The 24,838-nt window shown below is 34.6% G+C and overlaps 1 protein-coding gene across 2 annotated transcripts; it reads left to right on the forward strand.

Moving 5' to 3' along the window:
• The first annotated feature begins 8,644 nt into the window (after positions 1–8,644).
• b4galnt3a (beta-1,4-N-acetyl-galactosaminyl transferase 3a) lies at positions 8,645–23,879 on the forward strand. Of its 2 annotated transcripts, none has more exons than XR_006928576.1 (20): positions 8,645–8,821; positions 10,895–10,929; positions 11,047–11,082; positions 11,194–11,289; positions 12,487–12,577; positions 12,730–12,830; positions 13,102–13,169; positions 13,278–13,353; positions 13,999–14,065; positions 14,938–15,072; positions 15,184–15,293; positions 16,278–16,381; positions 16,485–16,531; positions 16,657–16,843; positions 16,925–17,151; positions 20,916–21,069; positions 21,170–21,242; positions 22,163–22,300; positions 23,155–23,281; positions 23,540–23,879. XR_006928576.1 is itself a non-coding variant. In XM_046873902.1 (20 exons), the coding sequence occupies exons 1-20, from the start codon at positions 8,680–8,682 to the stop codon at positions 23,631–23,633; spliced, it is 2,124 nt and encodes a 707-aa protein (XP_046729858.1). In that variant the 5' UTR covers positions 8,645–8,679; the 3' UTR covers positions 23,634–23,879. The 2 variants fall into 2 exon arrangements, 1 of the variants encoding a protein (XP_046729858.1); XM_046873902.1 differs by having other exon boundaries at positions 22,163–22,316.
• Positions 23,880–24,838: the final 959 nt, after the last annotated feature.

Genomic DNA, 24,838 nt, shown 5'->3' on the forward strand with positions numbered 1-24,838 from the left:
AAAATGTAAAACAGCAAAAAAAAAATTTGACATTGGGGATTTTGGATAAATTCTGCGGGCACTGTGCAAAGCTTTACATTTTAATTGTAGCATTTAACTGTATTTAATTTATAGAGAAATTCACCAGTCCTGGAGAGTCAGAGTTCAGCACAATCTCAAGATTACCTTGCTGAAAGAGTGATTTAAGTCACAGTTAATTACCAGTTTTAGTGGTTATATTGCAGAAGGAAAATCACCAAAGTATGTTGGATTCTGGCATCAAGCACAGACTAACACACACTATTACTTAGCATTAGGATTCCTTTTTTTTTTCAATGACTAATTCCATTTAATATCCTAAACTGTCAATCAATTCTAGTTAGCACACATTATAAGGCCAGCATTATCTCCTGATTATACCCAATAAACTCATGTAAAGAGGTCATCTGGCTTAAACAACCAACCACAGTCTTTTCCATGAGCTTCTAATCAAGTGTGGGGAAGACATTTTCCAAAAAGCTCGAGAGGTATCAATATTTAAAAGAGAATACAATGAACCACTGGCTGTTTATAGGACTGTGGTGAGACCTGCGATGTTGTATGGATTAGAGACAGTGGCATTAAGTAAAGGCAGGAGGCGGAGCTGGAGGTAGCAGAGCTGAAGATGTTAAGGTTTTCGTTGGGAGTGACGAGGATGGATATGATTAGAAATGAGTTTATTAGAGGGACAGCGCATGTAGGACGTTTTGGTGACAAGGTGAGGGAGGCGAGATTGAGATGGTTTGGACATGTGCAGAGGAGGGACATAAGTTATATTGGTAGGAGAATGCTGAAGATGGAGCCACCAGGAAGGAGGAAAAGAGAAAGGTCAAGGAGGAGGTTTATGGATGTGGTGAGGGAAGACATGCAGGTAGTTGGTGTGAAAGAGGCAGATGTAGAGGACAGGGTGGTATGGAGACGGATGATCCGCTGTGGCGACCCCCTAATGGGAGCAGCCGAAAGAAGAAGAAGAAGAAGACAATGAACCACTTGCTAATTAAATAGGAATTAGAACAATAATTTTTCTAATACTTCGACAACCACAAAGTTTCATATATCATTTTATTAAATTTGACTTTTTGCAATCTTTAGTAACATTTTAATATATCTTTAATCCACTATGTGGTGTTTTTAACCAATTGGTCAGGTTATGTCAGCGCTGCATTTTAATTGGTCAGACCATGTCAAAGTGATAATGAAGAAAAGCTTTGGAGGAACCAGAAGATAAGAAAAGCAAACAAACAGAGGACAAAACATGAGCAGAGACACAGATTACATTAAATGTGTACATGTTAATGAGGACTCAGTGTAACCAACTGTCCTTTTCATCTTACCTTTTACTGCCTGTGTGTCTGCTCTTTTGCTACTACAAAACAATCATGTATCTATTGTGATCACAGCCTATTTACCCCAACATTGATGCAACAAGTTTTTTTTAAGAGAGGGCCCTTATACACACTCCTTCTTTCTCTCCTGCAAAGAAAAACATTGGGTGCAAACATCTGTTCCACACTAGAGCAGTGATCCAGGCCACATTGATCCCACACACCCTGGATCTATTTCAATAGCCTTTCTCCAGACAATGAATTAAAGCAGTCTGAGTCTATACCAGTAAGCACATGAACAGTTTCCTAGGACATAACATTTCTTGTCTGAAATAATTACCCAATTGCTTTCAGGTACACTGTGTACTATTACCTTCTGTTACCTTCATTACTGAGCTGCGGCATTTTATATTTCATGCAACACAAACCTGCACTACTTAATTACACATAGTATACTAAAGTCATTTTTCCAGTTATTACATTACTTTGCACACATAATGTAATTGTTTTTTGTTTATTTAATGTGATTAGTGGTCTCGCTAATGCCTCAATTTTTGTATATTTATGTGTAGATCACATATATATATATATATATATATATATATATATATATATATATATATATATATATATATATATATATATTCAGATTCTATATACTGTATATGTGTCTAGTGTTTATGGATAAATACATTGTGTACATACTGTACATCTGAAGTTCTTACAGTTGTCTGCTATCATCATGATAAACTTTCTTTCTTTCGGCTTCTCCCATCAGGGGTCACCACAGCAGATCATCCACATGTTTGATTTGGCACGTTTTTACGCTGGATGCCCTTCCTAATGCAACCCTCCACATTTATCCGGGCTTGGGACCGGCACTAAGAGTGCCTGGGGTTGGTTCCCTGACCCGGGATCGAACCCGGGCCGCAGCGGTGAGAGCGCCGCATCCTAACCACTAGACCACCAGGGGACCTGTCTGCTATCATCACGATACTGTGGAGAAAGTAAAAAAAAAAAATACATCAGTAAAATTTACTTTAGAAAGTACTTATTGAAGGAAAATCTTAATTTTATATATATATCCATGTTTATTTGTTATGAAAGAAGTTTTTGACATTTAATAAGTCTTACCGTTTATCTGTGATAAAACTTCATTTCTGTTGGGGATTAAAGCACCATCATTTTACCGCTGTCAACGGCTCCAACATTTCTCCTGCTAAACGACTTTTCTAACAATGCTTTCTTTATAACAAAGTTTATATACGTTATTGGTCGTTAAACATTTGGAAACAAAATCTGCCATTTTTAAACATTGTCATCGTCTCATTGGCAATAGTCAGGTGTCTATATACTTTTTTAGAAACTGATGGATAGGTTGGTGAACTACTTTATAACATTTTGGGGACTGTTTTGGATGGATTTAGGTGCAAATGCTTGGCTGTAATAAACATATCAGAAAATAAAGAGACAACTGTAACTGCTGGTCTGGAGCTGGTTGAGATCAACCAGTTTATATTATATTCTGTTTCTATTCATACTTTAAGAAGCTAGGATAGCAAACATCAAAAAGCTCTTAATGTCCTGGTTATAAAAAAGAAATTAAAATCTAGATAGTCTGTATGTCTAGAATGTCTGTGTAGTTTAGATAACATTCGGTTTGATGTAATGCTGAATTATTTTTTAAAAATGTAGTTGAAATATAGATACTGTATTGATTCTTGGTCTTGGCTGCATTGTAAAGATTGCAACATGCCATACTTACAGGTTCAATCTGTTTTATCTGATTTATTGATTAGATTTTTTAAAATATAATCTGCTAAAGGAATTGCAATTGTCATTCTAATCATAATATTGTAATTATTTTTGTACTGTACAATAGAATGCACTTAACTGGAACATGAATTTGTGTTATATGTTAAATTACTGATTAGCAGCAATAAGAGCACAATGAATAACCTGTGATGCATAACTTTGCAATTTACCATATAGAATCAATTAGTGCAGCACATTTCAACCTTATTAAAAGTTTGTAAAGGTGGCATTCACAATGGACCATCTATGCATTCAGCAGGAGAGAAACCAGGGAATATTACCCTTTGTTACACCTTATATGGTGTTATAAAGTGCCTTCGATTTCTCACTTTCCTGCAAATATTAAGAAATGCTGGGAAAATGTTAAACCTCATCACATACAAAATTCTCAGGAAGCAAAATCTATACAACATTATGACTGGTAATGAATGGAATCCTAATGTAATGTAAAACAATGTAAAGTAATACTGAGTCTTTCATTTCTGCCATTTCTTTTTTTTATACTTGTGGAATAAAATTGCTCTCTTTGCTCGTATAAAGGGAACTTTTAAAGTCACCTTGTTTCCATAGCAACAGCTTGGCATTGTCTGTGTCATGATTAAAGAAAGGGGAACAATAAGGAAAAAGAGATTACAAAAATAAATGCAAAGAAGTAATTGATTACAGAGTGTGTGGGTAAGCAAGCTTGCCTGTGGACTTTGGACAGCCCTGGTTAAATCACCTTCTGCATTTGTTAAATTAGGAGAAAATCCTTGCATTGTCTAGCAGAATTCTGATCTGCACCATTATTTCTAGTGTGCATAATAATAATAATAATTTAAAGCTACAATATGTTTTACAATAGAAATAGCACAAAATTATGGAATGTAAAAGGCTTTGGATGGTCCACTATGTAGACAAAAGTTTGTGGACCCCTGACCATAAGATTTATATGTGTATTTAAAACATTCCATTCCACATTTAGTTCCTATTTGCTGTTATATTTACCTCCAATCTTCTGTAAAGATGTTCCTCTAGATGTTAGAGTGTGGTTATGGAGACTTGTACTCGTTTAGGCGTTAATAAAGTCAGGTACTGATGCAGGAGAGGTGAGGAGGCCTGAGGTGCAATCATGACTCCAATTGGTCCCAAAGGAGTTCCATACAGTGGAGGTCAGTGCTCTATAGCAGGCCATTTAAGATCTTTCACTCCAACCCATGTAAACCATATCTTCATGGAGCTGACTTTGTGCACAGGGGAACTGTCAAGCTGGAACAGATTTGAGTCTCCAAGTATAAGTGAAGAGGAAATGGAATGCTACAATATCCAAAGGCATTCTATACAAATCCAACATTGTGTTAGCAGTGGGGAAGAAGAAAATTCAGGTGTCTGTATTGTGTATGTAGGGACAATAACTATTTATGTATTTAGATTACGTACTTAATTCAGGAATTGACTAGTACTTTTTCGACATAATCATTTTTGCAGTGTGCAAAGAAAATAATATATTATTGTGAATAGCAGCAGCATGAGCTCCAAATAATGTCTTCATAAAATGTTCAGGGTTAAAATAATTATTTGTATGTGTATTTGTGTTGTGCATGATGACCCGCAATGAAATAACATTCCATCCTTGGAGTATTCCTACCTCATGCCCAGTTACTTTAGACAAATACTGAATTAATAAATTCATTTATAAATTATGAACAAGCTTCGAGTGGTGCAAGAGTCTTACCCTGTGAAGAGAAAAATACTGAATGTCTTATATGTTGACTCTTATTAGATCTCAGTTTTTTGTCTTTTTTCTTTGTCTATTTATCTCTCTGTAAATGCAAAACCTTTATAATTAGCATCTTTAAATGTAAGCATTATAAAAATAGCCGATCATGAAAATGTGACGTTGAGATCGAGTCCTACCCCAAACCTCTCTCGCCATCATGTGGTAAAATTGGGAATTACTTTTACTATTATAGGTGTAATAGGTCAAAAAATACTATGCATGTGTTATACGATACTTTTACTAATCAGAATGAAACGTTTAGGAAAAAATAAATACACTCGAAACGCATAGAAATGTATTTATAAATATTAATTTTATGTAGTAACATTTTTTAGTTTTAGTTGTTTTATATTGTTAAGCATTTTTGTATGTGTTTGTAAGTGCAGTTCCTGAAACATGACTACACAGCATTTCCTGTCATCCCTTGATGTCATCTAGTGCTTCCTTATTGGTTAGATTGATATCCAAAATAAAATACTCATAAATGATAGGTGATAATAACAATGACTGCAAACCACTTTACGAGGACAAATGGGTCACTTTTGAACTAAATATTTACAACATATTGATATACAGTGGAACCCGGTTATGTCGATGTCCTAGGGGGTCGCCAAAAAGCATCGAGGTAACCGATGATCGAGATAAACGAAAACAAAATGGCGGCAATATATTAACGTGCTTGAAATTTCTTTATGTACATGATGTGCGTTAATAAATGAGAATGTACATGCACGTGTTTTTGGAGGGTTTTTTACACAACAGCGTTGCCGCGATTTGTTTGATGAAGGCATGCTATAAAAATGTACATACGTTTGTTAACAACAAAAGGCATAAGTGCACCTACTAACAGCAGAGATTTACCAGTATACAATACAGACCACCGTCCATTCTCCATACAAACCTTTATTCTATTCTCCAACATTGTGTAAACACACAGATCACTCAAAAAAAAAAAAAAAAAAAACAGCGGCTGCACAGTGCCGTCTCACATTTAGTCCACATGTGGGGGAAAAAAGAAAAATAAACAGTAACTACGTTTCTGAAAACTTATGACCATCAGGCTGAAGTAATCCGCACAAACACACAAAGCAACTTGTCCGAAAAAACTTACGTCCGCGATGCCGAGGGGGAGATAAGCCGAGCGAGAGAGAGAGAGAGAGAGGGAGTTTGTAAATGGAAAAATAGGGAAATTAAAAAATACCGCGACCGGCGGCACGGCGCGAAGCCGGAAAAAAAACCCGGAAGATCCAAAACCGAACCCGAAACCGAGAATTTGGCGGTTCCACTTCAAAAACGTCGACTTAATAGGGTTGTCGAGTTACCCGAGGGCGAGATAACCGGGTTCCACTGTAATTAATCTTATAACATGTCTAATCAAAGTCCTTCTAGTTTTCGTGTTGTTTTAATATTAAAATAAAATTTTGAGATTGCAATAATTATGCTCTAATTAGAAATTGAACGTTTAGTATTAGGTTTTTTTGTGCTGAGCAACCACAAGATGTCTCCACACATCAGGCACTGTTTGTTCTGCAGCAATTTGACCAACAAATCCAATATATCTAGCATACTGGTTTAGAGATTTTGGTTCAAAATTATAAGGGTGTGTGACAGAAATGAAAAACTTCAACCAAATCAATTCAAATTGATTCTAGCACCACATTCATACCCCCTCCATCTATTGCTTTTCTCCTCAATGACACTACTTTAATAAAAAGTGTAAGAACAGATGTTCTACGGGAAATAAATAGGCAGATGTAAAAAAAAAAAAACAAAGAAAAAAAAAGAGAAAAGGTCACATGAAAAGGCTATAAATGACACTATATATATATATATATATATATATATATATATATATATATATATATATATATGATACAATTCTACACAGAACCCAAATAATGCACTGGACAAAATTATTGGCACCATTAACTTAATATTTGGTAGCACCCCATTGGAAAAAATAACTGAAATCAATCGCTTCCTGAAACCATGAATGAGTTTCTTACACCTCTCTACTGTAATTTTAGACCACTCTTCTTTTGCAAAGTGCTCCAGGTTATTCAGATTTGAAGGATGCCTTCTCCCAATTGTTGTTTTGAGATCTTTCTACAGGTGTTCTATGGGATTCAAATCTGGACTTATTGCTGGCCATTTTCAGAACTCTTGTGTTTTTGAAGTGTGTTTCGGGTCATTGTCCTGCTGGAAGACCCATGACCATTGGTGGAGACACAGCTTTCACTAGCCACTATGTTGTGCCCCAAATATTTTTGGTAATCAACAGATTTCATGATACGGTTCAGACAGTCAAGGCTTCCAGTACCAGAAGCAGCAAATCAACCACACAACATATTTGAACCTCCACCATGTTTAAATGCAGGGGCTGTGTTTTCTTTGAATGCCTCATTTTTTTTTCTGTAAACAGTGCCATGATGTACTTTACCAAAAAGCTCTTTTTTTTGTCTTATCAGTCCACAGTACGTTCTCCCAGACTGATTATGTTTTTGTCACATAGGTTTTGCCAAACTTCAGTCTGGCTTTTTTTATTTCTTTGTGTCAGCAGTCGTGTCCTCCTGAGTCTCCTACCATTCAGATGGCGACGGAAAGTGCGAGCTGACACAGTTGTACCCTGTATCAGCAGATCAGCTTAAATTTGTTTTGAAGTTATTCTGGGTTCTTTATCCACAATTCGAACAATCCTTCGTTGTAATTTTTAATTAATTTTGCTCCTCCGTCCACAAATAGGGTGGTTAGCTGCAGTGCCATGATACTCTTGATATTGCACACAGTGGACACAGGAACATTAAGATCTCTGGAGACAGACTTGTAGCCTTGAGATTGTCTATGTTTTTCCACAATATTTTCTCTCAAATTCACAGGCAACTCTTTACACTTATTTCTGTTCTCCATGCTCAGTGTGACACACAACACCAAGGTTGAGGCAACATTCTCTCCATTTTAACTGGTTGCAAGTGTGATTACTATATTGGCCACAAGGTGTGTCTAAATACAAATTACAGGAGCATCACATGTTTAAAAAGCAATTATTTCTTACAATTTTGACAAGGTGCCAATAATTTTGTCCAGTCTACTTTTGAGTTTTGTTGAAATCTTATCAAGTTTAACTTTTCTTTTGTGTTCTTTTTTTTTTGTGTTGTTGCAGTGCAAACAAAAACAATAAGCATTCACCAAAACATTTGCAATTGGAACAATTTTCTGAGAGAAGTGTTGCATTTTCTATTTAGAATTTTCTGACAGATTTTCAAGGGTTATGTAAGGTTAAGGAAGACATGCACCCCTTAAAATATAGTTAATGTCTTTAAACCTGTATTTTGAAAGGGTTTAAGCAGTTTTAGGGCCAAACCCTTCATAAGCTAAAAAAGAAATGCTGATTACCTGTCTTTGGTGTTTCATGTGTCATACCCAAATTACGCAAACGACCATCAGCTTACTTCAAAAGTACTGATAGACTCTTCATCAATGCAAAGAATTTACTAATTTCTGCACACACCCTTATTCATAGTGTTTTTTTGAGCAAGCACACCCATTAAAAATTAAATGCTTAGAGAACAGACTACACCCTCAAATAATTCACTTTGTCACTGATACAGGAAGAGAGAAATTCATTGGAATTTAGCACAGAAGAAGGTGGAGCTTTATATATCTAGACTATACAATATAAGACACCAAGCACCGCATTTAATTTACTGCCTCACTTGTTAAGGTTTTAGCTTCTTGCACTGAGATCATTGTCAAACTTTAAATATGATAAATCAAATTGAACATCTGTGTGTCAAATATGTCACATTGGGAACGATCCGAAAATTGTTTGTGTTTTTAGTAACGCTGATAGTTTTCACATATTTTGCATTTACTCCACGTGATCACAAAAAGCATTCCAATTTTGGTGAGTAATGGATTTATTTTTTTATTAGTTTAATTATTTATTATTATCTTTCTGAATGTGTATGTGACCTTAACTATTATAAATTGCCAAATTTAAGGTAAAAAAAATTACCAAAACTCACTATATAGTTAATTATATTATAGGTTTTGAATGTAAATGCTCTGAAGCTTTTACAGTTGTAGCTGACAGTAAAAACATTTGGACTGAAAAAATTGAAGAATAAATAGGATTACAATTAAGTGTAATACTACCAATCTTTTCAAAGAAAATGAAATGCAAGGCTTTAATAAATATGATCAAATCATTAACATGACTTCCTGCTGTGGTGGCTGTGCATGTTAAAGCAGTAAGGCCTAATATGTGTGTCCTAAATAGTTGGATTTGATAATGACTAGGAACCTGCCTTAATTTTCTTTTAGTTACTGATAATCAAATGCTCTGTCTTTATATCCTTTATAAAGTAGGTCAAGAAAGACATAGTCTGAAATGTTTACCCTATACTGTACTTAATACTAATTTAGATATAAATGAAAATATCAGAGCAGATAATCCAGAACACTTAAATCACTCACAAGTGAAGTGAATAACATGGATAATCAACAATGTCACTTGATAAAAGGTAGGATTTATAAGGTTGCAAGTCAGCAGTCAGTTTTCAAAATTGATGTGTTGGAAGCAGGAATAATGGTCAAGTATATGGATCCAAGAGGCTTTCACTAGAGCTAAATTGCGTTGGTTTGACAGGGTAATTTGATCTCTAAAATGGCAAGTCTTCAAGAGAATTCTAGGAATGCAGTCATAAGCCCTATTCGGACGAGACTAGTTTTCCCGAACGACGTTTGAATAAGAATTTTTTTCAGCCGACAAATCTATCAAAAGCAGTCATAAGAAAGACATCTGGTGAACCGTATACAGAGTCATGGGCAGACATGGTTCACTGATGCACTAGGGTTAATTTAATGCTGTTCTGATAGAATGGTGTTAGGACACACAGTGCATCTCAGCTAGTGTATGGGGCTACTCTTGTCCAATCTAGAAAACACCTGCAATGGGCATGTGAGCATCAGAACTGGACCATGGAGCAAAGGAAGGGATCCCTGTGTGATTAATCAAAATTACTTTTACATCATGTGGACAACCAGGATGCACTATGTGAGAATTCAATTCAATTCAATTCATTTTTATTTGTATAGCGCTTTTAACAATGAACATTGTCTCAAAGCAGCTTTACACAGATAATGTGGTGATTAAACATAAATATGTTCTTTGTAAGTATGTTTGTCCCTGATGAGCAACTGTGGCAAGGAAAAACTCCCCGAGATGGCATAAGGAAGAAACCTTGAGAGGAACCAGACTCAAGAGGGAACCCATCCTCATCTGGGTTGCACCAAATGTCCATTTGAAGCAGAGAAAGACAAACCAGTGCAAGGTGGATGCAGTATAATACTCTTGGCAAATCCTCTTCATGACCAAGTGCACCTCTGCATGACAACGGCATTCGATGAAAACAGTGGCTTTTTTTTTTTTGCAAAATAATGCTCCCTGCCACACTGCAATAGTTGTTCAGGAATGGTTTGAGGAGCATGCAAAGATTTCCCAGATGGCAGTCTACAAGAGCTTCTGTGTTATGTGCAGGACAATATCCAATCCATAAAGGCCCTGACTCACAACTTACACAACAGACACCACAGCACACCTTCAGAGGTCTTGTGGTGTCAATGTGTAGACAGGTCAGAGCCGTGTTAGTGGCACAAGGGAAAATACACAATATAATTTAATTTTGTGTCTTTTGATCACTAACATCACAGGTGCCATTGATCAACCTGTGCTTGCATTGGATTCAGGCTCATTTAGTACAAGGATCTGTATGATTTTAAAAACATTTAGGAACCCATATATCAATGATGATTGTAATGGTCTTATAAATGCATATTTATTATATAAGGTGTTACAGAAATAAAAAGCTTATTGCAGTCAATGCACTTAAAGTTTCTTATTATTTACCTTTTCAAATAGACTCTGACATTCACTATACATGAAAGAGATGCCAACATAAAGCCATCTGTGTTTCAGATTTCTGGGAGATTTCTGAAGATATGCAGATTAGGGTAGGATAGTATTTCCTTGATTTATTAATAAATACATTTTCTTTTTACATTTATATATTAATGGACATCATATTCTCCATCAATCTGATGATTTCAACTTTATAACTGTCCTCTCAGATGATGCAAAATGGACAGCCGAAATGGAAACCTGAGGTGCAGAAATCTCTACCTACTGTATATTTCCCTCTATTCATAGAATCTCGATGCCAGGTTGATTTGAGCATATGGCATTAAACGCACTTGCAAAACTTGTCATTTAAACAGTTTCTGGGTCAAGTGAACATGCACATTTTTGAGGACTGGTGTGGAGGATCTGTGGATCAACTGAGGAAGAATGAGATGTTTCCTGAGTTCCCCCATGTTAGTGACACACTCACACACACACTCACATAGAGACAAACAGAAAATGTTATACTGTCTATGAGACAGCAACATAATTTCTTATTTTATTATTTAAACAATAAATAAATATATAAATAAATAATAAATAATAATAAACTAATTAATTCTATTACTAAGTCCCTTTTATCCTGATTGCTGAATTTGGCTAGCTTTAGGAAATGTCCTAGTTTATTTATTTTATTTATTTTTTCCATTTGAGAATTATGAAGGCCATATTTCTATTGGGAAACTTTAATACAGAGGAATGTTTTTTGTAGTCACTCCTAAATTTGTACCTCAATACTGTCTCTGAGCTTTGCAGTCAGCGTTTCTGACGTAAAATTTCAACTAATCTTATATAGACCAAATTGAATGACACAATGTGACAAAGACTCAGATGCAGGTGGATTAGAATCCATTTGTGGTTTAATAAAAGTCCGAAAAAACACGCAAATCCAAGATGGCAGTCAGATGGCAATCAGGGAGGCAAAACAAATCCAAAACACACACAAAGGACTGAGAGAATCAAAACAATGGAAATCAACAGTCATACACAGGAAATGAATGGAACATAGACTTGAGAAACGATTTGGTATGAGCAGTGAAAATACCACACTTCACACAGTTAATCTCGTTAGCCCATCTTAAGAACAGCAATCCCAGAAAGTGCACTTTGACTGGACAGTGCTCAAAACACGGGGAAAGGCTCCCACTGGTGTGGTGGAGGTGGAACTGCCATGGAGGCTGTGACACAATTTTCAAATCATAATTACATTACAAAATGTAGAAAAAATTAGGGGACTAAATATTTTTTTAAATGTACTGAATGTATGAATTATTAGATAGCAAACATTGAAATAGACTACAGTATATCTCTAACTTATTGAATGAACAGTAATAGTTATTTGAAGAATATGCTCCCACCTTTACTATTTACAATCTTGTAAAACAGAACATTCTTCGATTTAAATGTTTTTTTTATACTGCTTAAAGTGTAATTAATAGAAAGAATCACAATGGGCTGTGAGCTATCAAGTTTAAAATTATTTACTTTTTGATTCTTTTTTTTTTGCTCTTTTTGATTCAACTGTTATGTTATTATATTTCAACCAAAAATGTAGTTCTATAGAATATTCTGAATTTTTTCAAATGGATAATGTATCGTTATGATTTTAGTCACGTACCACAATCAGAAGGCTCGCTGTTCATTCTGGAGGGGAAAGCTATGGGCTGAGAATCTTTGGCTACATTAATCCAAGAAAAAGTGGTAAGTGCTACTTTGAGAAATCCATTTATGTAGCAAAGGCTGACTTTAAGCTGAAACTTTCATATTCTGTTCCAGGCTACAGTTTTGTACAATTTACACTTATAAATTAAGGCACTGCTGTGTATAATATTGTCTTGGTTGCTCTTTACCAGGAGAATACATTTTTGCCATTGCTTCTGATGATAACTCCGAATTCTGGCTGAGTTCGGATGAAAGCATCAAAAACATAAAACTAATGGCTTTCCTTGGCAAAGTAAGAATTACTTGTTTGTATGTTATGCCGCAAGAACAACCTTAGTTTTCTTTGAGATCAATAAAGTATTTTATTGTATTGTATTGTCTCATCTTATCTCAATTCAGCAAGGCACAATGTTAAAATAATAACTTATGTAATTCACCAAACAAAAAAATAGGAGTAACTTTTTTACCTGATTGTTTCTGCAGGCGATTATTAGACATGTAATATACAAAATGGTTTACTAGGTCAACTATCCCATGTCTTATTGCTGCTTACTGTTGTTTAGGCAGGAAATGAATGGGCTGTACCAGGGGAATATGATAAATTTGCATCTCAGACATCTGAGCCTGTAAAGTAAGTAACACATTTTCACAGTTTTTCTGTTTATTTATAATAACAGTTATTAAAAACATTTACATTTTTTGTGACCAGCTTAAATATGATATGATATTCTCTTTTTAGGCTCTCCAAAAAGCAACGCTATTACTTTGAAATCATCTACAAGCAAAATGAAGAAATGGATCATTTGGAGCTTGCAGTATGAATCAGTTTAATTTTTTATTATTATATATTTATTTTCATTTTAACTGTGTTGGCTTAGGAATACTAGTGGTATACAAAAACAATTTAACCAAAATTTGTTTATTTTTAACATACTCTATTCTCCTGCAAATATAAGAAAATGTTATAATAAAGAGCCAATTTAAACAATGCTTAAAGATGTTTAAAACCTGGCTATTTAGGTGAGAATTCCATAAACATTCAAAATTTTTGATCAATTAGTTACAGTTATGTGCTATAGAGAAATTAGCAAAACTCAAATCAATCCATTCAGATATAGACTGTCAGGATTATCATAATTTGATAGAAAAGCACATTTGACTAAAGAAGAAAATGTGGAAGTCTCTCCATGTAAAGTGTTTTCTCAAGCCACACACTTGTATTTGACTATGTGTGTATTGGTAGTAAATAATAGTATTAAATGTCATATGGTTCAAACATCTGTGGCTAAACGTGAAATACACAATTTCATAAATTCAAGTTTCAAATGTTCTTAATAATCTTGAAGTAGGCAAAATAAGTTTTCATCTTGCACTGAAATGCTGTTGCAAGATGTATTTATCTGTATTTATCTGTAATGTACAAGTCTTTCTAAGAATATTTTGCTTTTCTATTTTTGCAGTGGCGTCTCAACAAAGAAGACAGCGATTTTGAAGTTATTACTGCAGAGTATCTGTCACTGTACAGTGGTGTGTTTAAGCACTATAAAAAATTATTCTCATTACAACACAATGATCTACCTGCATACAGAAAAATGCAGTACTGAACAGTTAGGATAGCCTAGACACCTTAGTTTGTACTAAGTTTGGGGAGTGGTAGCTCCAGCGGTTCAAGCCCCAGTATCGCCAAGCTTCCACTCTTGGGCCCTTGAGCAAGGCCCTTAACCCTCTAAGCTCCAGGGGCGCCGTATCATGGCCCGACCCTGCGCTTTGACCCCAGCTTCTAAGCAAGCTGGGATATGCGAAGAACAAATTTCACTGTGCTGTAATGTATATGTGACAAATAAAGGCTATTCTATTCTAAAAAAGTAGTAGAAAAATGTATTTATAGCACTATACATTAAATGCAATAAGATATTATTCCCTGACTATTTACAATGAACAGACAAGTATTTGGGCATTAATGCTTTATAAGTAATACTCTAGCAATAAGCCAAATTAATAAAAAATAAACAAACTTCACTGTTCATACTATCAACCAGAAAAGTCAATAGCTATGAATAACATGTGCACTTTGTTAAATAAAAAATCAGTAAATAATGTCAAAAGAACTTAAAGTATTAAATAGTTTATCACTACCAATAACTATTTTATTTATTTAGCCAATTAATTTGATTATAGAGTTTTAACTATAACACAATGGAAGACAGGGATTGAAAAGAAATCAGAAATGTTCATTTAGGTCCTTATAAGTGATACTGTTGTGTTATTTGGGCAGTTTGGTTAAGATCATTCAAAGAAACTGGTACCAACACTGAACATTCATTCTCTCTCATTTCCAAATTGTGCTGGTGAAATGATTCTGGCAATAAATGTACAAGTATTTGTTTTTTTGTGTACAGATGAGTCTTCTGCAATGGCAGTGGAAAGTCACATAATCCCTCATACAGCAGCTAGTCAAAGGTTACGCCCTGACCCCGACTCTAAACCTGACACCGACATGGTCAAAGAAGACCCACGAGACATCAGCTACAAGAGTGAGTGATTCATGAGCAAATCACACATATATTTTCTGATACATTGTAAGCTTTAGGACCAGCTTATTTCTCTCTATATATCTCTTTGTCTCTCTTTCTCTCTCTCTACAGTACCACAGCTACCGGAGTCCCATCTGAAAAATGTGTTTCCGAAATGTTTTTCCTATCCTATTTACATATATGAGAACTCTACAATTAACAGATACGATGGTGTACGTCATGTGAGTACTATTTTACTACTTTATAGTTTGTGCAGCTTCACAGAATCTTGATTCAGTTAATAGATTATACAATAGCATGCAAGAATGGTTCATGATAAAATATTTACTTAGTCATAAAATAATTATTTAGTCATGTGAGGTTCATACAACAATCAGTATATTTATTGCAACCCCCCAATTCCAAAAATGTTGGGACACTGTAAATAAAATGTAAATAAACCAGAGTGCAATGATTTGATAATCTCCTAAAACCTATATTCTCTTTAAAATCAAACACAATTAAACATATCAAATGTTTAAACTGAGGAAATGTATTATTTCAAGGGGAAAAAAGGGAAATTTTCAATGCTTCCATCCAGACATCTTTTTCAGGGAAGGCCTTGCAAAACAATGCTAAACCACATGCAGCACTTATTACAGCATTGCTTTGCAGTAGAAAAGGGTGTTAAACTGGCCTACCTGTAGTCCAGGCTGTGTTTGCCATTTGCCATTTGTTGCTTTATGAAACAAAAAACATGACAAAGACCCAGGACTCTTAAGCAGGTAGAATTCTGTATCAGACACAGATTCCTTTCCCATTACTCCAGCAACTGATCTCTTCAGTTTCTAGACATTTATGAACTACCCAGTGGTAAACATTATGCTACCCAGTGGTAAACATACCCCTTGTCCCAACATTTGTCAGACATGTTGTAGCCATCAAATTCAAAATGATCTTATTTTTCTTTAAAATTCAATGCTTTTTAGTTCAATTATTTTATATGGTTTCTTTGTTTTATTGTAATAGAAATATGGGTTCAAGAGATTTGCAAATAATTGCATTCTGTTTTTATTTACATTTTACACAGCATCCCAACTCTTGAAATTGGGGTTATATATAAACTGTTTAAATAATTACAATGCACTTATGCTAACATTTAATTGATTCTGATGAAATGCCATTAGTTTATCAGGGGTTTTAAGGTTTTTTTTGTGGTTTTAAAGGTTCGCTACACCTCAGTGTACCCAAATGACTACACAAGGCTTACAAATGAAAACAAAAAAGCACAGATTTGCTTTTATCAAAAGGACAAAGCATATGAGCAGGGGTATGTACTTACAATTTGTATATCAGAAACATACATTACACCTCAAGTTTTACTATACAGACTTTAACTAATATTCTTGTTGTTGTTTTTTTCACTTTTGCAGAGGTGGGTTTCATCCATACATGAAATTGGAAGAAAATGGTGACGAAGGTAAATTACCAATTACCTTATAAAAATTATTAACATCTCTGATGTTCCTTGATTTTAAAAGTGAATAAATAAGTTGATAGATAACTTTCTGTTCTATCAGTAACATGTACTTGCCCAACCAACAGAGCCTAAAATAAACCAGCCAAACTGGCAGCAGGTCATCAATGTAAAGCCTGTAAATTTCCATTCAATGCAGAGCAACATTGCCGTCGACAACTGCAAAAGAGCTGGAAATATCATAATGTATCAAAAAGATGTCATGCCTGTAATTAAAGCCTTTAGGAATCAACTGAAATTAGACATAAAAACACGGTAAATTATCGCACCACCACCTTGTTTTGTGGAGATGGCCCACAAAGTGAATGTGTCTGAAATATATGATATGTTTTGCAGTGATCTGGTCTTGAAAAAAGTGATGAATGTGGAAAAGAAGACAAAGGCCGGTGTGGGCAGTCGTTACCTGCTGGAGATGAAGATGGAAGATAAAGAGGGCAAGACTGTGCTTATCTCTAAATATTTTTACACCACATCTAGCCAGATAAATTCAGGACTGCCTGGCCTCTGCATCCCAACAGACTTCACCTGGAACCCAAAGGCAATGGTCAATGTCATCCTGACAGGTCAGAAATATAACCGTTTTTATATATAACTCTAGTGCTGTATTGTGTAGTGTGTCTGTAGTGTGTTATAACAAGGCATGTAAACTAGTTAGTCTACAGATTGTCTGCTAAACATCAGTAACCTCAATCTAAAACATCAACATAGAGTAAAGAAATAAAGCCCCAGGTGAGTGTAGATAACAATCTACAGTAGTTATAAAGTAAATTAGAAGTAAATTCGCAAAATGTACTACTAGAATCTTAACAAAAACAAACAAAAATCTTTTTATACTAAAACATTTCTAGTTGGTTTTCAGTTCAATATTGACTGTTATTGTGTCAGATTAAACACACACACACAAAAAACCTGACAAACTGAAAATTAAATAATGGTGTGTTGACTTTTTTTTATAGATGGTTAATTTACATTTACAGTGCCTTGCAAAAGTATTGACCCCCCTTGGCGTTTTTCCTATTTTGTTGTCTCATAACCTGGAATTAAAATGGATATTTTGGGGTTTGTATCATTTAATTTACACAACATGCCTACCACTTTGAAGATGCAAAATATTTTTTATTGTGAAACAAACAAGAAATAAGACAAAAAAACAAGAAACTTGAGTGTGCATAACTATTCACCCCCCCAAACTCAATACTTTGTAGAGCCACCTTTTGCAGCAATTACAGTTTCCCAGTCCCTGCTGATGAAAAACATCCCCACAGCATGATGCTGCCACCACCATGCTTCACTGTGGGGATGGTGTTCTCGGGGTGATGAGAGGTGTTGGGCTTGCGCCAGACAAAGCATTTTCCTTGATGGGCAAAAAAGCTCAATTTTAGTCTCATCTGACCAGAGTACCTTCTTTCATATGTTTGGGGAGTCTCCCACATGCATTTTGGCGAACACCAAACGTGTTTGCTTATTTTTTTCTTTAAGCAATGGCTTTTTTCTGGCCCTCTTCCGTAAAGCCCAGCTTTGTGGAGTGTACGGCTAAAATTTGTCCTATGGACAGATACTCCAATCTCCGCTGTGGAGCTTTGCAGCTCCTTCAGGGTTATCTTTGGTCTCTTTGTTGCCTCTCTGATTAATGCCCTCCTTGCCTGGTCCGTGAGTTTTGGTGGGCGGCCCTCTCTTGCCAGGTTTGTTGTGGTGCCATATTTTTTCCATTTTTTAATAATGGCTTTAATGGTGCTCCATGAGATGTTCAAAGTTTTGGATATTTTTTTATAACCCAACCCTGATCTGTACTTCTCCACAACTTTGTCCCTGACCTGTTTGGCGAGCTCCTTGGTCTTCATGGTGCCGCTTGCTTGGTGGTGCCCCTTGCTTAGTGGTGTTGCTTTCTGGGGCCTTTCAGAACAGGTGTGTATATATATATATATATATATATATATATATATATACTGAGATCATGTGACACTTAGATTGCACACACATGGACTTTATTTAAGTAATTACGTGACTTCTGAAGGTAATTGGTTGCACCAGATTTTATTTAGAGGCTTAATAGCAAAGGGGGTGAATACATATGCACGCACCACTTTTCCGTTATTTATTTTTTTAATTTTTTGAAACAAGTTATTTTTTTCATTTCACTTCACCAATTAGGACTATTTTGTGTATGTCCATTACATGAAATCCAAATAAAATTAAATTTTAATTCCAAGTTGTAAGGCAACAAAATAGGAAAAATGCCAAAGGGGTCAATACTTTTGCAAGGCACTGTACATTTGCGGCATTTAGCAGACGCCCTTATCCAGAGCGACGTACAAAAGTGCTTTGAGTCTCTAGCAATGATTAAATCTACGCTGGTATGCAAGATTACAACCCTAATATAAATATAACTCTTGAATTCTACAAAGCAAACCTGGAAAGTGCTAATTTAAGTGTTTTAGGAAGAGGTAGGTTTTCAATCGTCGCTTGAAGATAGCCAGGGACTCCACTGATCTACAGGGGCCAGAACAGATCTATATAATGTAATATCCATAGTTTTGGCAAAAACACACTAATGGGTTAAATATGGGATTCAACTATTACTTCAACAACTACCATCTATAAAAATAGTAATAATAATAATAATAGTTGTTCATAGAATTCAGAATTACTGTAATGTAATGTGAAGCGAATCTCACAGAAGCAAAAAGCAGATGCAAATGCAGAAACTTTTTTTTTAAAAGTGTGAGCATATAAAACCTGCACTACTAATGAAACAAAACATAAATAACTGAACATATACAAAACCTTATTGTAAACAATATTATATATATATATATATATATATATATATATATATATATATATATATATATATATATATATATATATATATATATATATATATATATATAAGAAACGTGAACACATAGATGGTAATTGATGTGAATGTGAATCAGGTGAACCAGGTGCACAAACAAACATGAGTTGGTAGTGGTTCGTGGTAATCCCTGTCCATAATCTTGACATTGTTCTAATAACTCATATATTAGAATCATTTGTATGTGTATGAGGGAAAAAAGAGAATGACTGTCTTTGCCTTGTTGCATTACATTGCTAGATTATCTGCACCTCTTGTAGTATTGCATAATGGGAATATTTTAAAAAGCAGTGACAAATAACAGAAAAAACTCATTTTGCTTACTTCTTTACAAAAATAGACTCAGTGCTGTATTAGATACTGTAAGGGTTTATTTTTATTTATTTTTTTTATCCTAAAACAGGTCTAGTTGTTTTTCAGTTCAGTATTGTGTGTCATATAAAAGTTGGTAATACAATCTGACAAAGTTTGTATTACCCTTTTTTTTTTTTTTTTTTTTTTAGATGGTTCATTTACTTAGATGTTTGTAACATAGTATTCATATTTTTGGTAAAAACATTTTTTTATTATCTTATATACAGTTTCTAATACTACTACTACCACTACTTATACTAATACTACTAATTATTATTATTATTATTATTATTATTATTATTTATAAATTTAGGCATTACTGTATATCATGTAAAGTGAATCTCACCAAAGTGAAAAGCAGATGCAGGTGAAGAAATGTAATTTCAGCTTGGAAGCATACAAAATATTTACTACAAATAAAATACAAAATAATTTAAAACTTAAAATGTATGTAAAAATGAAAAACAAAAATGAAAAAGAAAACCTGGTTCTATGAAACAATAAAACAATAATCATGGGTAAACGAATGAAAGTTAATTCACAAGAAAGAAATTAATACACAAGTATTGATTAACATAGATGTGAATTAGGTGAATCAGGTTCATGGGGAAAAAAACCCTGTTCACAATCCTGGCATTGTACAAGTTACTCATATATCAGAAGCTTTTCATTTCAGTTTTATTTCCATAGCACTTTCAACAATGGACATTGCCCCAAAGATTTTGTATGTGCACTGAAAAAAGAGAATTACTGTCTTTGTTGCACTACATTGCTAGAGTACCTGCACCTATAGTACTGCATATGTTTATGTTCAAAATGCAGTGACAAATAACAGACAAGACAGAATGTCATCTACATCAATTCAAAATAGAACACTGGCTATGCTATAAATATGGTGATTATTAATATTGAAAAACCTTTAAGTTGCTTTTTTACAGTATAAGCAAAATATTGCAGAGGGAAAGAGTAGAAACCTGCTGTGTTGATATTGGATTGAATATTTTTGGCAAAATTTGCTAATTCGTCTTTCCATAATAGAATAAATACGTATGTTCTTACTACACAATTCTTAGATGCATGCATGTGACATTTATTCGATTTTTTGACTACAAACAGTAAAAAACCAAGGAAAATGGGTCATGTACTTTATCCGAGAAATGGAGAAAGTGTATCAAGTCACAGGAGACAAAAACTTCAATGTTATCATTACAGACTTCAAAAGCAGTGATATCGATATAGAAAAGGAACTGAAAAATGCAAAAATACCAAGGTATGTTTTTTTACTAAAAGATAAAGGTGTCAATATGTGTTTATAAAATAGTTGCTCAATTTATGTCATATGTGTGTATGCATTTCCAACATATGAACAGCTACCAGTTTAAGAGCCTGGATGGGAATTTTGGCAAATCATATGGAATTCAAGCTGGAATTGATCTTGTAAAAGTACGTAAGAAATATTTCCCCTGTGTGACAATTAAAAAATATATAAACATATATGGTTATGTACATACCATGCCTGTCAAAAGTTTCGAAATACCTAGTCATTTCTTTCTTTCTAAGAATGCATGTATGCATGTTCCTTTTGTTTATATACAACAAAGTAGATAATTAAATGGCATGATGAAATGATTAAATGTACAGAAGTTAAAAATTTTAATTATGATTAGCATTAATGACAGCTTTACACACTATTGGAATTCAGACGATTCTCCAAACATTCGGCTGAAATACATTGCTGTGCCTTTTGCCAGAGGTGTTTTTCACTTGTTGAATACTTCTTTCTGAGCTTGTGATCCAGTTCATCCCCGAGCAGTTTAGTAGTAATTAGGTGCTGTGACTGAGCAGGCCATTCCATGATACATAACACTCCACTGTTTGCTCTTTAAATAATGCTTACAGAGCTTGGATGTAAGCTTCAAGCAATAGTCTTGTTATATAGTAAAGCTAGTTCCTATTAGCTGCTGTCTAGATGAAATTACATGGTGTTGTAATGTGGAATGGAACTATAGCTATGTTGGTTTGGTATTCCTTTTACCTGGAATAATCCACAACCTTCCCTGCTCCAAAACAACCCCAAAACCATTAAAGCTTCCACCGCTATGTTTCACTGTCGTTGTGAGGCAGTCTGCTAACAACTTCTCTCCTGTTCTCTGTCTTACAAGTTCTTCTGTAAGAGCCAAAATACATTACATTTTGACTCATCTGTCCACATATTTTCACTTCCACTTTTTGACAGGCACTGTATTTGTATGGTAATAACCTTTCTAAACAGATTGCTCGATTTAAGGTTTATTTCTGTGCATATAAGCAGCTGTAAAAAATTTTTTCACTAACCCATTTCATGTTTTTTATTCATTCTTCAGGATGACAACAGTATTTTGCTCTTGTGTGACTTGCACATCCACTTTCCTCCATCAATATTAGATCAAGTGCGCAAACACAGCATACTGGGGAAGGCTGTATATGCTCCTATCGTGATGAGACTGGAATGTGGAGCCACGGTAAAAGCTCCCACAGGTACTCATATTTCAGAGTTTGAAAGTCAGTGATACCTAGTAATCAAGAACGCTAAAAGCAAACGATCTATATGTGGCATATCAACCCGCCAGATCTTACTAATTAAGATTTGGTGGCCTGTAAGTACAAAATAATGAACAATACAAATACTTCAATGTGAATCAGAAAATGTGACAGCATTTTCCAAAATATACAATGCATGTGAAAAAGCAAGATGTAAAATACAAACCACAACATTAAATGTAATAAAATACTGTATGGTTGTTGCTTATTGCATTACAGTGCACACATTAGTCTCACAAAAGACCTCAGAAATGAATCATGAGTAAACGAATGAAAGACAAAGAGTGAAATTAATACACAATAATAAAGTGCTTATTAACATAGATGTGAATTAGGTTTTATTTCCATAGCACTTTCAACAATGGTATGTGCACTAAAAAAAGAGAATTACTATCTTTGTTGCACTACATTGCTAGAGTACCTCCACCTATAGTACTGGATATTTTAAATAAAAATATGCATAAATGAATCTAGCAATCCTCTTTTCCCTCTTTGCATATTAGGTTATTTATTTGTAGTTATTTTTTAATTATCCGCTGTGGCGTCCCCTAAGAGGAGCAGCCGAAAGAAAAATAAGATTTCTACATACACAACTCTTTTTGACATAAATGAAGAAGTAACTATTTGACGATGCCAATCTGTTTGTTAATTTACAGTTGAGGTTTTGGATCTCATTTGTTCTGCATTTACACCATGCAAATATTTTAATATCTGCAAGGCAGTGAGTCTTCAGGATGTGATGAATGTGCAAACAATGAAATATTTTATGTGACAGGTTTCTGGGAAACTGAAGGCTATGGTCTTTTGGGGATTTACAAATCAGACATGGTCCAGGTTGGAGGCATGAACTTTAATGATTACAAGGAGGCGTGGGGAGGAGAAGACTGGGAGCTACTCGACAGGTATGGACAAGTTACAGACATTTGGAAGATACAGTTTTAAAAAAGTTAAATAAATAAATCCAAGATTATGCTTATGATAGAATAAATTTCAAACCGGACAAAGACGAGATAGTGAGCCTAACTGTAAGAATCATATCCTCCAAGTTTTGATTAGCATTTATCTCATTTCTTTGAGGTATATAAACCAGTCACAGTGCTTTTTCACCTTCTCTTGCATGCTGATGTCCACTAACTCCATTCCTCTAATCTTTCTTTCAGAATCGTAATACACAAGTTGGAGGTGGAACGACTGCATGTGAGGAATTTTTTACACTTCTACCATTCGAAACGAGGCATGTGGAATGCAGAATAAAGCTTGGACACTTGTTTTGACCCAGGCTTGGATTAATAAGCAATTGTGAATATTGTTTTTAAAGTCTGTACAGTTTTGTGTATATAAGGTTTGAGAATATTTATTCTCTTTTACACAACATTTTTACATCCTTTAACCATTTTTCATATTTTAAAACGCTAATGATTGCATCAGAGCGATGCATCGCAGTTTGCAGTTATACTGTGACCAAAAATATCTATTTTAAATAGGCATCCGATTGTAGTATCTGTATGCTTTCTGTATTCTACAGCATTACATTGCATTGTATTTGAAAATGTTTTCATTGTATTGCTAAATACACACACACACACACACACACACACACACACACACACACACACACACACCTTCACACCTAAGGCAGTTTTTTAAATTTTTTTTCCAAACAACCAAAGAAAGCCCTTCACCACCAACTAGAAATTCCTGCTCGGGTAGTTAATTCTGAGTTCAGCACGTTATCAAGTTTACATGGTCACATGCTTACATCATCAACAACAAACAAATTAGCATTATAACGTTTCAAATGAGCTATGATGTATTTACAAATATTTCCTAACAGATTTATTTGCATGCTTATTTTAAAGTTGGCTAAATAACACTGACTGTACAGTTTAGCCGTGAGAGAGCATCTAAAACAGCCCCAAAAATATTGATGCCCTTTAGTCTTTACTACTCAGCTATTCTTTTATTTGCTGTCATTTGTCTTGTTAGCTGAAGAACCAACCAGATTTTTTGTTGTTTGTTTAATTGTATTGAATTGTGAATAATATTCAAACTGATAGCAATGCTTATATTTATCATGACGTGCTAAACTTGCTAACTCTAAAACAGGCTAGCAGAACCTGTTTAGCTTGTTTGTGACAAGAGTGTGTGCTATCTCTAGGCTTGTATTGTGCCCTGCCTTCTAAATGGTAGCATTCTTGAACATGCATTCAAGTATTTCTTATCATAGGTGCACTCAATATTTCTGAAATTGCCTAGATTTTTCATTGCTTAAAATCAGGTTCAACTTCAAGAGCATCTCATCTAACCAGACAGACACAAAGCCAAATAGTAACACCACCCATTAACCAGTTTACATACATAGTACAGAAGTCATGACTGCGTAATGGTGGACAAGGTACACAAAGCATGTATTTGAGTAAAAGTAGAGATACAGCAGGTAAAATATTATTCCAGTAAAA

Source organism: Silurus meridionalis, chromosome 18 (assembly GCF_014805685.1).
Source record: "Silurus meridionalis isolate SWU-2019-XX chromosome 18, ASM1480568v1, whole genome shotgun sequence".
NCBI classification, from domain to species: domain Eukaryota; kingdom Metazoa; phylum Chordata; class Actinopteri; order Siluriformes; family Siluridae; genus Silurus; species Silurus meridionalis.

Excerpts from the sequence above, each read along its gene's own strand:
- b4galnt3a (XM_046873902.1), top strand. The coding sequence starts at position 8,680 with ATGATAAATCAAATTGAACATCTGTGTGTCAAATATGTCACATTGGGA. Across the intron at positions 13,354-13,998 it reads TGGATCATTTGGAGCTTGCA|TGGCGTCTCAACAAAGAAGA; the intron begins GTATGAATCAGT and ends CTATTTTTGCAG. Across the intron at positions 16,532-16,656 it reads GGAAGAAAATGGTGACGAAG|AGCCTAAAATAAACCAGCCA; the intron begins GTAAATTACCAA and ends CCCAACCAACAG.